General features: G+C 30.8%; 1 protein-coding gene across 5 annotated transcripts in view; it reads left to right on the top strand.

Moving 5' to 3' along the window:
* LOC145965999 (CYFIP-related Rac1 interactor B) overlaps positions 1-13,359 on the top strand; it is a 19,670-nt gene extending 6,311 nt beyond the window's left edge. For 3 of the 5 annotated variants that reach the window (XM_083089652.1, XM_083089651.1, XM_083089650.1), the window contains 6 exons: positions 7,761-7,897; positions 8,234-8,458; positions 9,127-9,461; positions 10,550-10,629; positions 10,711-10,837; positions 11,088-13,359. In XM_083089652.1, the coding sequence (XP_082945778.1) occupies positions 7,813-7,897; positions 8,234-8,458; positions 9,127-9,461; positions 10,550-10,629; positions 10,711-10,837; positions 11,088-11,225 (990 nt within the window). In that variant the 5' untranslated portion in view covers positions 7,761-7,812 and the 3' untranslated portion in view covers positions 11,226-13,359. Of the gene's footprint in view, positions 1-3,893; positions 4,137-6,670; positions 6,906-7,760; positions 7,898-8,233; positions 8,459-9,126; positions 9,462-10,549; positions 10,630-10,710; positions 10,838-11,087 lie in introns of those variants that run through there. The other 2 variants (XM_083089653.1, XM_083089647.1) reach the window with 2 other exon arrangements.

The following is a 13,359-nucleotide window of genomic DNA, read 5'->3' as shown; positions in this document are numbered from 1 at the left end:
ATTTCTAAATAAAACTAAAATAAAAACTGATTGTCTCAGGAAATTTCTAATCCGTCATCCAAGTGAATAGAAGAATGTTATCTTTCTTTTCTGTTTATTGTTACATTATAAATATCATTTAAAGAGATCATGCATTTTTTTGGATCAAAACTATTAGAAAACATTACATTATGAGATATCTTTTTTTTAAATTCGAAAACTTCGTATTACAAATAATTGAAGATTAATGACTGAATAAATTATGTTATATATACATTTTTTACAAACCAAATAAATCCTTCTTAATTATATTGTGATGCATTTTTCTTAGTATATTGTAATTATTATTAAACTTATTATTATTAATTTAATTATGTTTATTAATATAGAATATAGAAATATATTCGATTTGAATATATCATCTTTAAAGAAACGCAGACTTCTTTTTTTTCGCAATATTGTACAATACAAATCATAGACATATTGGTCTTGCTAAAGATATTTTTTGTAAAGTTAAGCTTAATGACATTTATATAGTACATGATACCTTGACGTAATTAGATAAAAAAGAGATAATTCTTTTTTCTTTTATATTTGTTTTATGTGACGAAGCTAATTATTCTCTTTCTATTATAAGCACGTAATGAATTACGTCTTTTACGTTTAAAAAATTGATCGATAATTATTGAAATATGCGTGGCACAAAATAATTTTCACTACACACGATGTTATTGAGAAAATTGATGTTCAAACAATTGCATATAATGATCTATGATAAATGTGGAACATAAATAAGGGGTGCTTAAAGTTATAACAAAATTATTGCGTCGCATCATAGGTACCAGAAGTGATGTTAAGCTGGAGAGTTGTGTATAATGATGGGGAGATCTCAATTGATTTGCTGGAATTGACGCACAAAAAGGCCTTTAATAGGCGTCGATTATTCTCGCCCACAATTTCCGACGATTATCCAATCGTAGTATATATTGAAAGAGGTGCAAAAATCTCGTCGCAATGACATTTAAACTATTGCAATTGTGAACGTATGTTGCAGTAAATATATAAGGATAGTAAATTTGTAACATATTTTGCATAATTAATTGATCGATTAAAAACCTACTAAATTTTCTCGAATATATTTAAAAATATGCAAGGTGTGATAATAAAATATCTTTAGTGTGTGCTTTTTTTATATTTTTATACATACTATATATATTCAAGTAAAAAAAAATGGATATGCCATGTATGCAATATTCAAATGAATGTTATAACAAGCTCACGTTCAATCGTATGAGAAAGAAAAACGATTCTTTTTATATCGTTTTTCACCGAACCTTCTAACCGAAACTTTTTGTTCTTGCGATACTCGATGCTATAATATTCACAGTTTTGAGATGAATCTTTTCTTGCATATAACATAATCAAAAAAAGATTAAATCGTTTCCAAATAGACTACTTTTATATAAAAGGAATCAAGACCCAGTTTTATTACTATTTTGAGTTAAAGTCATTTTGGGAATTAATGTTCTAGATATATGTATATTTTAAAGGATTCAACAAGTTTCAGTTATCTTTTAAATAGAATAAAGATAGAGAAGAAGCGATAGCAAATCGCTATTTTACTCGTTTTTTTATGGGCATATAAACATATTCATAAATTAATGATTTTTCATTTAATAATTATTAAATATTATTTTATTTATTATCTAGTTTCAAGTTCTACTAAAGTTTAAGTAATCTAGTAGTAATTTAAATTTTTAAAAATTTATAAAAATTGGTTAACATTTAATTTCTTACCTAATTTATAAATATTTATATAACTCAATAATTATATTTAAATTAAATTTAGTTGAGAAATTAAATTTCATTTAATTAAATTTAATTTAAATATAATTATTTAAATATAAGTACATATTGTGTCGATTATGTATATATAATATCCAATAATTATATTTAAATTAAATTTAGATGAAAAATTAAATGTAAATCAATTTTCGTTTTCAATTCTTAAAATTTGGATTATGTTAGATCACTTAAACTTCAATAGAAAACTTGAAACTCCCTAATAAATAAAATAATATTAAGTTTCACAAAAATTATATATTTATAGGACTACAATATCATATATTTTTCTTTAGAAATTTTTATTTTTGACAGAGAAACTTTCCACCCATAAAACTCAACCCTGTAATTCTTTCACATAAGAAATAGAATCGAACATCGATTATAAAGGAGAAGTCAACGATCATGGAGTACCGTCCTTTTGCGAAGCCTCGTAGAGTGTCCGTGCTTCATGAAAAATCGAAATTGGCCACGTCGAAAACGTCTGTTTACGCGACGAGCGTTGACCCACAAAAGCATCGATGCGATCTATAACGATACCGAGCGATGCGAATGCTAATTCGATTAGCTCCCCCAAGTGACTTCGGTCCACCCCGAGCGACGTCGATCGCCCTTACGTGACGTCGGTGTCACCTCGTTGGTCCGTGAAAAGAGAGTAGTAGTAGTATCGATAGTAAGACACGTGGTGCATATACACGGAGAGCACTCGGTGCATATCTATTTGCGCTGCACGTGTATCAATCTTATTATTATCTAGGATAATATATAATTACGAGAAGAATGTGAATTCTTTTTAAGGGAGAATCAATACGTCGCAATGCGCTATAGAATCGATAAAGGGTATTATATTCGAGGTTTCATTATATTCGTTTCTATTATTCACAGTTGATAGCACACGCTACCGTTTCTCTCATATCGAGAATTTCATTGCACGAAAGTACACACACACAGTTATATATACATATATATAGTGTATTCGTCAAATAGGTCGATGCTTGGTCGATACTTGTTTCAATTTCTGCGAGATTCGTGGTAATATTACATACATTGGAAGCACAGCTTTTAAATATGTATGCGTACTTGTCTGTTCCTGGGATCCAGAATTATATAAAGATGAAGATGTAATTTATGTTATGGGATTGAAACTAAAATATTAGATATAATTAAAACGAAATAAAAAGATGCATATATATATCAATCTTCTGCATTTGTGAAGGAAAAGGAAAATGCATATACTCAGTATTTTATTTTTGTCAAAACTATAGAATAATTTATTCTTAATTTAAATATAATATTCGAGTTTTATAATATATCTCTATACACAAATAAAATAACTATAAAATTTTTTTTTAATACTATATTGCTATTCTTGAAAATATCATTTTCAAGTCAATTATACTGAAATCAATTTTTAAAACATAGTTTTGTATTTGGTTTTATAATATTGTTTATTCAAGTGCTATTAAATTTAAAAAAATGTTAAATTTTGATTGATTTCTTAGCTTCAACGTCAGGAGTGCGCATGCTTTATTAATCTGCAAAATTATTCTTCCAAGTTAACGAAAATTCTTCGATTCAAAGCAAAAATAATTATCTAAATAAATTCTAATATTATTCTAATATTATTGTAGCACGCTTATCAGGAGATTTTAAAATAAGTTTTAATATCGGTATTTGACTTACAGTTTCTCGTTATTTTCCAGATCGTGATATCTTTCCCGTAATTTTATTTCTTCAGTCATGTTATATCGCGATTCAGCCTCTTTGTTTATTTACTAAATTGTCTTCCCTCACGTCGAATGAATCTTTCTCTGCCAATCGTTTTTCTTCTTTCCCTTTACCTTGTTTTACCGGTTCTAAATTTACACACAGGCGGGATTTCGATACGCATTTGACAACCAAACCTGCCCCGTTCAGCGCCATCTCGCTACCCTTGCCACGAAGCAACCCCCATCGATTTTCCGCGCCGCCGCCGCCGCCGCTTTACCAAATAAGGGAAGGATTCGAACCAACCCCCCTCTCGAAACTTACAACATGGCCGGCCGCCGGATGACAGTTGTTGCACTCGCCTCGCCTGCCCGTTGACCCCGTGACGCATTCCAGCATCCCGTACGGCGTGCACCTGTCGGCGTCATGTGTTCGCGCCGTCGGCGCCGATTACGCCGCGATTCCGCGACGGTGAGCGCATCGAACGTCACGCAACTAATCGCGCCGCATAAAATCCCTGGCGAGTTCTCGTAAAATCCTGCCAGGACTCCTAGGCTCGAGTTCCTCCACGAACGAGCCTGCTGTTCCGTTCCGTTACTTGTGAGAGAGTAGGTGACAAATATCACAACCATTTCTAATTGTAATATTTAAAATATTGTTTGGTCCAGCGATACATCTTAATACCATTGGTTTTGTTTACATTGGTCAATTTTAAACGCAGTTAGATTAAGTCTTCGTCTTGATATAATTCTGGGTTTTAGAAACAAAAAAGTTAAATTAAAAACTAGAATGTTGATGAAATATTAAACATTAAAAAGTCTGATTAAAAGTACTTGACAGTTTGCCTTTGGGAAATTTATTTGTCAATATGACCATAGTTGTCGATAAAAATTAAAATTTATAAAAACTAGTAATTGAAATTTCTATAATATTGAAATAATATTCAAAAACTGTAATTTTGTTCATTGTGTTTCGTCGGTCATCAGTCAATCAGCGAGGCGTTTGAAATCCCCAGTATAAGTTCTTTGAACTCTGTTTCTCATCGTTCGCGAATGTGTGGGAGTTTTGGCATCGAATGCTGGGAGACCGTTTTGGATAGGTCGCGGTTGTTGTTGTAGTGCAATAGTCGAAGATCCGTTCGCATTGGATTGTTCACACATACACATACACACACATATACACATAGTACTTTTATTGCGGATATTGACGTAGATAGGTGAGATGAGGTAATATTGTGGAGCTTGTTCATTGACAAGTCAATGCAGCAAGTGCATTATATGTTTTTAATTGAAATGCACTGAAGCTTTGGAATTTTTACAACAATATAGTCAGCTGTATGACTTCTAATTATTCTTTTCTCTATGTAAATGGTTCTTTTGTCTCAAATTAAATCGCTTTTGTATCTATTGTGCTAATAAGAAATACAAGCAGTTTTGAAGAAATAATATGTTAAATCACGTAAGTTGATATTTTAAAAGAATAAAAAAGCGAAAAATATTAATGAAATCATATCTTCGCTGTAAAACTAATTTTCTGCAATCCTGAATCAATCTGTTCAAATTATTTTTATTATAAACAATATTCTGGATATCAAGATTGTACTTATTTTTCTTAATCAAGGAAAAAATATACTACAGATAAACTGGAAAAATTTAATTATGTCATTGAGATGATAATTAAATATGAGACTTAAGAAAGTTCGAAGTTAGGAATATCACGTAGGTTTGTGGTGCGCACGAGTTTGTAACTTTTATATAACCGATATTCTGATGAATTTTAATTATTTTTTTTTTCATAAATATTTGGAGCATAATAAAATATATCCTGTTCTTCTTATCAATTTATTTTACAATAATAATCATTACATATATATTAAATATGTACATATTTAAAGTTTCTAAAAGATTTAGAGAAATTTATTTCCGTTATTAAATTGTATTTAATAATTATTATTAGATCAACAAAAAAATCGATGTTTACCATATACTGATTTCTAATCTCTAAAATATTTTAGATTTAAAAATTTAGAGCGTATACATTTTTATTATATTTATTAAAATACTAAATTGTAAGAGGAAACATAGAGATAAAATAGAACAATAATTACGCACAGGAGAATATTGCGACAGACACTATGTTACTTGTTTCCGTAACGTTCCGCACTGGAGAATGCCGGAGGAATGTCAAATGCAAACATTTATTTCACATGGCAGTTCACTGCAATACTGTGTACGTTGCACATTGATATCACCCATAGACCATTGATAAAATATGCTATTAATTGATATTATTAACGGCATAGCAAGGGTCGATTGAATAGTAATGAATGCCATATTTTTTAATATGTATGCAGTGTTTATATATATACTAGTTTATATATATAATAGTTTTTACCTATAAAACATTTATTTAATTTCTTTTATTAAATTTAAATTTTTGTATATTTTTCAATACTGATACAATACATCAATTATGTTGTAATTGATTCCTTTTAAAGACATATACTTCAGAGATTTATTCATGCAAAAAACCAGCTTGTAAATAATTAATAATTTAATGAAGATTTCTTATCAATCATAAAACCTACTAATATTTTTTTAATATTTAATCATTTTTTTAATATTTAATCATTTTTTTAATATTTAACATTTAGATAAAATAATATTAAATTCATGAGTGTTGAAAAAATTATCGACAATTTCGACCACGCAAAAAGAAAAGCCCATTAAAAGCTTGAAAAGCCCATTAATATTTCTTAACATTTAATTAACGTCTAAATGAAATGAAATAACATCAAGTCCATAATTAACGTTTATTAAAGACCATTATTAAATGAAAATTAACGTTTCCTATTTCATATAATCAGGTACGTCATAATAATTTTTGCCTTCTCATAATTATTCGTAAACAGCCTCGGCTGTGAAAATCAATATCGAATTGCTGATTTATTTCGAATGGCGAATTTATATCCTAAAATACATATAGATATTTATGTAAATAAAAAAATCAGATTTCTCAAGAAACCCTCAAGAGGTGCGCAATATGCGATCATGTTTATGTGACGAGAAGAGAAATTTGCGAGAAGCTTGTGGCGGCCGAAGAGATGACGAGCGCGAAATATGCTTTCGGTCCGAAAATAACGTGGCCGTTCGTTGGTACGGCGGAATCTCGTCGTTCGCAATTTTAGAAACCGTAAAGCCGATCATTCTCTCGCGAGCAAGTGACAAGTACGACGGGCTTAGTCCTCTTGAACGTGCCACTCTCGAAAGTGCGTCTCTCGTCCTGACGACGCGATAAAACTCGATCGCGACGTTCCCACGTGAGTCATCGTTGGTCCTCGTCGACGGCCGAATGGAGCCTCTTCGCGAACGTTTCAGGTGAGGTGAGGTCAGCGGGGGACATCTCGTTCGCGGAAATTGATCAACGGGATTCATCCCCCGCTGACGAGTTCGCAGAATTCATTTGTCCTACGATATATCGGTACGGATAAGCGTTAATCCGAGCCGTCCAGGCGTGCGCATGTATGCCACCCATATGGAATTAATGATTCCATGTAGTGCACGGTGCGAATATATAGGTTCGGGCTCTCCGGCCAGAAATTTCAATTTCATTGTAGTCTCGGACTGGTGACAAGTTACCGCTCGTCAATCCGCGCTTCAATAGGAACCCGATTGTGTAAACGTATCTTTTAGTTCGCCGGATTAAATTAATCCCGAATAAATTTTCGAGTATTTCCTGTAATTACCTACAAAATGTAATTCCTTGTGAGCTTCCTTTGATGTGTTTTCAGTTTTAAATCTGTGTAAGAAGTGTGTTGCAACTATTGTATATGTATGACATTTCAAAATTTTCAAAATTCATTTCGGTTTTTCTAACAAATTTAAAATGGATTCTTTCGGATAAAAAAATTCTCGAATAGAAGTTATTTATATTATTTTTAATGATTAATAATCTTTTTTAAATAATATATTCGAAGTTATAATATCTAAAAGAATAACTGTGGGAAGATTTTATTATGTGATTATATCCTAGAAATTATTTTACTATGTCACGTTTGTTTTCACTCACGTATATTATTTTAATCACAAAATATTTTCAAATTGATCAAAGCAATTGTGATTAAAAAGAAACACTGTTTTGAACGCTGCAATTATTATTATTACTAGATTTGATACGATTAAATATCATTTAGACAAAAATTCGCATGTAAAGTACGTTGCTTTGTCTTACAGATGCTTTTCACGTTGTAAAGTGACCCTCGTCGAGAGAAGTTGTACACTTACGATGGGCAAGCTTTTGAGTCTTTTGGCTCGAGACGAGTCTACCTGTTGCACGCCTCAAAAGTACGATGTCTTCTTAGATTTCGAAAGTAAGTCGTACTTATTTTTCTCACGGAGAGTTTTGATATTAATTTTTAATATTGTATTTTACATGATCTGTTACGTATTAATCTTCTTTTCCAAGAGAAAAAGAAAAAGAAAAAGAGAAATTTAATCTTTCAGATAAAAAAATTCTCGAATAGAAGTTATTTATATTATTTTTAATGAAGAAATATTTAAAATTTAAATTTCCATAAAATAACATATATATTTTATATATGATAAAAAATAGAGAATCTATGAAGCTTAATAAATTATACATAGCAAAAATATGTAAAATATATTGAGTTTGATAAATTCAGTTTGTTCTACTTGTTTGTTCTCAGATGCGCAGCCATCGGATATCGAACGCGAGACGTTTGAGGCAGTGCAAAGGGTGCTGAAAAATTCAGAATCTATTTTGGAAGAAATACAATGTTACAAAGGAGCCGGGAAAGAAATCAGAGAAGCGATTTCGGCGCCCACAGAGGAATGTCAAAGAAAAGCTTATCTAACCGTAGCACCCCTCGTCGCAAAACTCAAACGATTTTATGAGTTTTCCTTGGAACTCGGTACGCATCATTAATTACATTAACGATAATAGTTTTCTATAAATAGGGATGTTAAGCTTCGCGAAGGCTCGATATCGACGTGAATATTAGGAAAACTTCAATATGCGCTTACTTTCACATTTATGGCATGCCTTTAATTAGTTAAGTGTTAATAATTAGGGAGGGAATATTCATGAAAAATATTTCGGAAAACACCGGTCTCCTTATATTTGATTTACTTTTTTGTAGCGAATATATTTCTGGGCAAAAATATATATTAAATAATATCGATGATAAAATATCAAAATATTGAGTATATAATATTTAATCTTCTGTATTTTTGCAATTTATCTCATTAATTATTCTTTATAAAATAAAAAAGTCAAAAGAAATTATTGCCAATAATTTTATTGTTAGATTAATCAATTACTAATTGATTATTAATTTTTGGTTATATTATTGGTTATTGATTTTTATTTTATTATTGTAACTAATATTAATTTTCAATTATTAATATCGCATTACATGTTGTTTATTTTTGTATATTGGCTATATAATATATCTTCTAACAAAATCAATACTAACTATTTAATATTGATTAATTTTCGTACGTATTTTGTGGATATTTATTTTATGAGTATTAAACAACAACTCTCTCTGATATTTCATATAAATTCATTTATTTACAGAAAGGGTTGTACCGAAAATTTTGGGGCAATTGTGCTCGGGAAATCTCTCACCGACGCAACATCTGGAAACGCAGCAGGCCCTAGTCAAGCAATTGGCAGAGATATTGGAATTCGTATTGAAATTCGACGAACATAAAATGAAGACGCCGGCGATCCAGAATGACTTCAGTTACTATCGAAGAACATTGACGAGAGCGTCGTTGGCGCGACAGGACAACGCCGAAAAGGATCTAGTTGTTGGCAACGAGCTCGCCAACCGAATGTCCTTGTTCTACGCCCACGCGACACCCATGCTTCGTGTTCTGAGTCACGCGACCATTACTTTCTTGATGGACGTAAGTGGTATCGCTTCTCTACATTATTCTCGTCTGCGCGGCCTCCCATTGTTGCCTGGACAATTATTGATCCGGCCAGATGCTAACTGATGGCAATTAGCTGAAATTCTGCGGTTATCCAGGCAGTTTCTCCACGCATCCCTTAATTATTCCTTGATTGAGAAATAATTCTCTATTCCTTTTGAAATTATGCGGAACATATATAAAATTCTTTACGTTGTTAATGTTGAATATAATATATTTCGATACGCGATAATGTATCTTCTTAAAAAAATCACAAATTTAAAATTGTCCTATTAACAATTTTTTTAAAGAATTAATGTTAATAATTTTATTATAATAATTATTAATATTAATTATTATAAATTTTAATATTAATAATTGTTATATATATTAATAATAAAATTTTTTAAATTATATAGAGAAAAAAAATTGTGATAAAACAATATGATTTTATCTTTAATAATATAAAAATTAAAATATATAATTATAGTAAAGACATTTCCTCTACTTTATTCATTTAACAAAATTATTTCATAAATTTTGATCACGTATAAAAATATTTTTTAACGATAATAAATCATCAGCCGTTCGTATTGATTACGATGACAAATATCCGCGTTACGTGATCGACATGAAGTATAATGGCAAGGCAGACAGAAAAAATTTGTCCATGAAAATAATGGCTCTACTGAAGCAAGAAATTGACAGGTATTCTGGTCTGTGATTTAAATTATCCGAGGTCTACAAACTACATCGATCAGACAAATAAATGTGATATGATGAACAAATGTTCAATGTTATACGCAAGCTTTTAATTAAAATCGATAATGAAATAATAACATACCATTGAAAGTATTTTCAAACACATACACAATTTAATACATGTATAATAAAAATATGTATTTTATAATAGAGGACGAGATGTTTTTCAATTATAAGCTCAATAAAAAAACTGAAAAAATGTGGATATTTATACAAAAAATATTCATAAATTTTTGAGATAGAAAAATTGTCCTCCATTTTCAATAATATATTTAATATGTTTAATATGTTTAACCTCCATAAAACTCTTCTTTTGTTTTTAGAACGAAGATATAGCAAGAGAAAATATAACAGAAACGCTTGGTACAATGGCAAAAGTGTGTCTTCGAATGTTGGAAAATCCGTAAGTACCGTTTCTATCAAAATGCAAAGATAGCTTTACCAAGGAATTTCTTCGAAGCTAATTTGGGAAATTTTCTCCCAGGAATCTGTTGGCGCAATTCCAACGAGAGGAGACCCAGCTCTTCGTTTTAAGGGTCATGGTGGGTTTAGTGATCCTCTACGATCATGTACATCCCCAAGGTGCCTTCGTAAAGGGTTCGAATGTGGATGTGAGTATCAAAAAATTGCAATGAATTTTTTACACAACATTTTAATAAAAAAGTTTCTTAAAGAATGTTGCTTTAATTGACTATGTTACAATTTTAATTTCATATCTATATCTATTAAAATACTTTAGAGTAATTAATTTTAAAAATACCACATAAGAAAAATATTTTAAAAATTTGCAAATAGAAATCTCTTGTTTCGCATATATTTTTTCAAAAATACACAATAATAATATGTGTTATAATCTAACAGGTCAAAGGCTGTGTGAAACTATTAAAGGATCAGCCGCCTTGTAAGAGCGAAGGTCTGCTGAACGCCCTCCGTTATACTACGAAGCACTTGAACGAGGAGAACACGCCGAAAAACATAAAGAACCTGCTGGCCGCATGATTACCGAAGCAACGCGGCTGCTGCATCAGAAGTTGAAGCTTGCCGAAGCCGTGCTTCTTCGCAGACATTTTTCGAGCGGTATCGTTTTGAACGACCGTCTCTAGTAGTTCCGAAGATCCAAGAGTCTCTCATTCGCGTGTAAAGCGGTCTTCTTTTCCACGCGCATCCGGTTTGGCGGACCACACGCATGTTCTCGAAACTACGTCGAAAGCTGCCCTTAAACTGCCGAGAATATTTGAAGTCTTCGAACGAAAAATTATTCATTGACACGTTGACGTAACGATTGATCGCCACGTACTTCTTTTATTTTCCTACGATCGTCCGAGAGAGTTCACGTGTATGATTATGTTACTTATTATTTTTGCTGATACTATATGTTACGCGCGAAACAAACATTGTTGTGTGTCGCGGTGATCTTCCAAACTTTCAAATATTCCCTCTTTCATTTAAAGCATTTAAAGTTTTCATTAAGCATTGATGTTTCTGTTAGCGAGTTTTCAATTTACGAAATCTTTTCATCGATAGGAAAAGTTGAGTAAAATAGACTTTTACAATTAAATCTTTGCGCACAGTGATTTTTTTTGCAGCGTTTCAACCAAAGTTGTTTATTAACATAATTTCCGCCCGGACAGGACGGGAAGTTAATTAGAGCATATCATAGTGTATTTAGGATAACATAGATTGTGAACTTTTGGGGGTGTGTTACGAAGAGAGCTTTAATCACGTTATGGATATTATGGAGATTTTTAGCTCTTGTTTTCTTTGTTGAATGGCGGGCGAGAGGGTGGATTGTGAGACTGTGAGGTGTTGTAAGTCGAAAAGTCGAATATTGCCGGAAAAAATCTCATTTTATCGATATAACCCCGTATTTGGAAAGTATTCGGAATCTATATTTGAAATGTATCTCAAATATTATTGTGTGATTTAAAATAATATTTTGTAATCTTTCTTTATATATGATTGAGAAGTAGAAGAACACCAAAGATGCTTTTAATATAGCAAAGTTGCGAGAATGACAGATTTGTTATTGTGATTTGTTATTATTAATATTATTATCATTATTATACTATATTATTTTTTATTATTATTATTTTTATTAGAAATGATTAGAAATGATCTTATGTGAAAATCCTATTTAATAATCAACGAACTCGCATGTTCCGCGATATAGGTCAATGATCATTATCTACATATAAATACGGATGTACAAATGTAATTGTACACGATAATTTGCTGTATTTTCTTCTAACACATGCAATCATACATTTTAAACAAAAGTTTAAATTCCGGATTTTTTGCATCAAGAAATTTATTACAGATTTAGCACGGATTATTTTGAGTCTATCAAAAGATATTTATTATATAGTTTTGGAATATTACGCTATTAGATTACCAGTTTTCAAACAGTTATATATGATTAAATCTATACCTTTGTTTTTTTTTTTAATATTTTCACAGACTAAAAGATTATTCGATGTTCAAATTTCCAATGCTAATTTTTGATCTACCATATTTTTTTATTTTTAAATATTCTTTAGAAACAAATATCAGAATTTAAAACAGTTCTCTCTACATATTGCAATTTTTTACTATCATACTGAAGAAAGATTTGCGACGAACATTTAATATTAATTTTTTTTTATACATACATGTGACGCGTAAATATGAGAAAAAAATTTACAGGAATTTTCGAACTGACTTTAACACAAAACATCTTCTTGCACGTTTTAGAGATTAATACTTTGAAGACTGCTTGCCGACCATAATGTGAAACCTTGTGTGTAAGTATTACGTAAAAAAAATTAAAAATCACACATTTACATAAGAATTTACCATGAACGCTCATCAGTAGCGAACCTCAAACACTCACGATTGTATATATACAGATTGTTATGATATATTAACGACATTCACACAGATATTACTGTTACATTGGCACTCCATTGTAATAAGTGCCCTGAATTATTGCCTTGGTAATTTTTAAGGAAAAGATAATGAACACAGTATTTAATTAATTTTACATTCGTTATATGCTTTATTTTGTAACGTTATTCAATGTCAATTAACACGAGAAATATTATTGTCACACATATTAAGATTGTACTTGAGTTAAATTAAAGTCCCCTGAAACGTA

This window comes from Camponotus vicinus, unplaced genomic scaffold (genome assembly GCF_025532165.1).
Source record: "Camponotus vicinus isolate PSW18456_S1 unplaced genomic scaffold, iyCamVici1.0 SCAF_2, whole genome shotgun sequence".
NCBI classification, from domain to species: domain Eukaryota; kingdom Metazoa; phylum Arthropoda; class Insecta; order Hymenoptera; family Formicidae; genus Camponotus; species Camponotus vicinus.
This window is presented reverse-complemented; position numbering and strand designations above follow the sequence as displayed.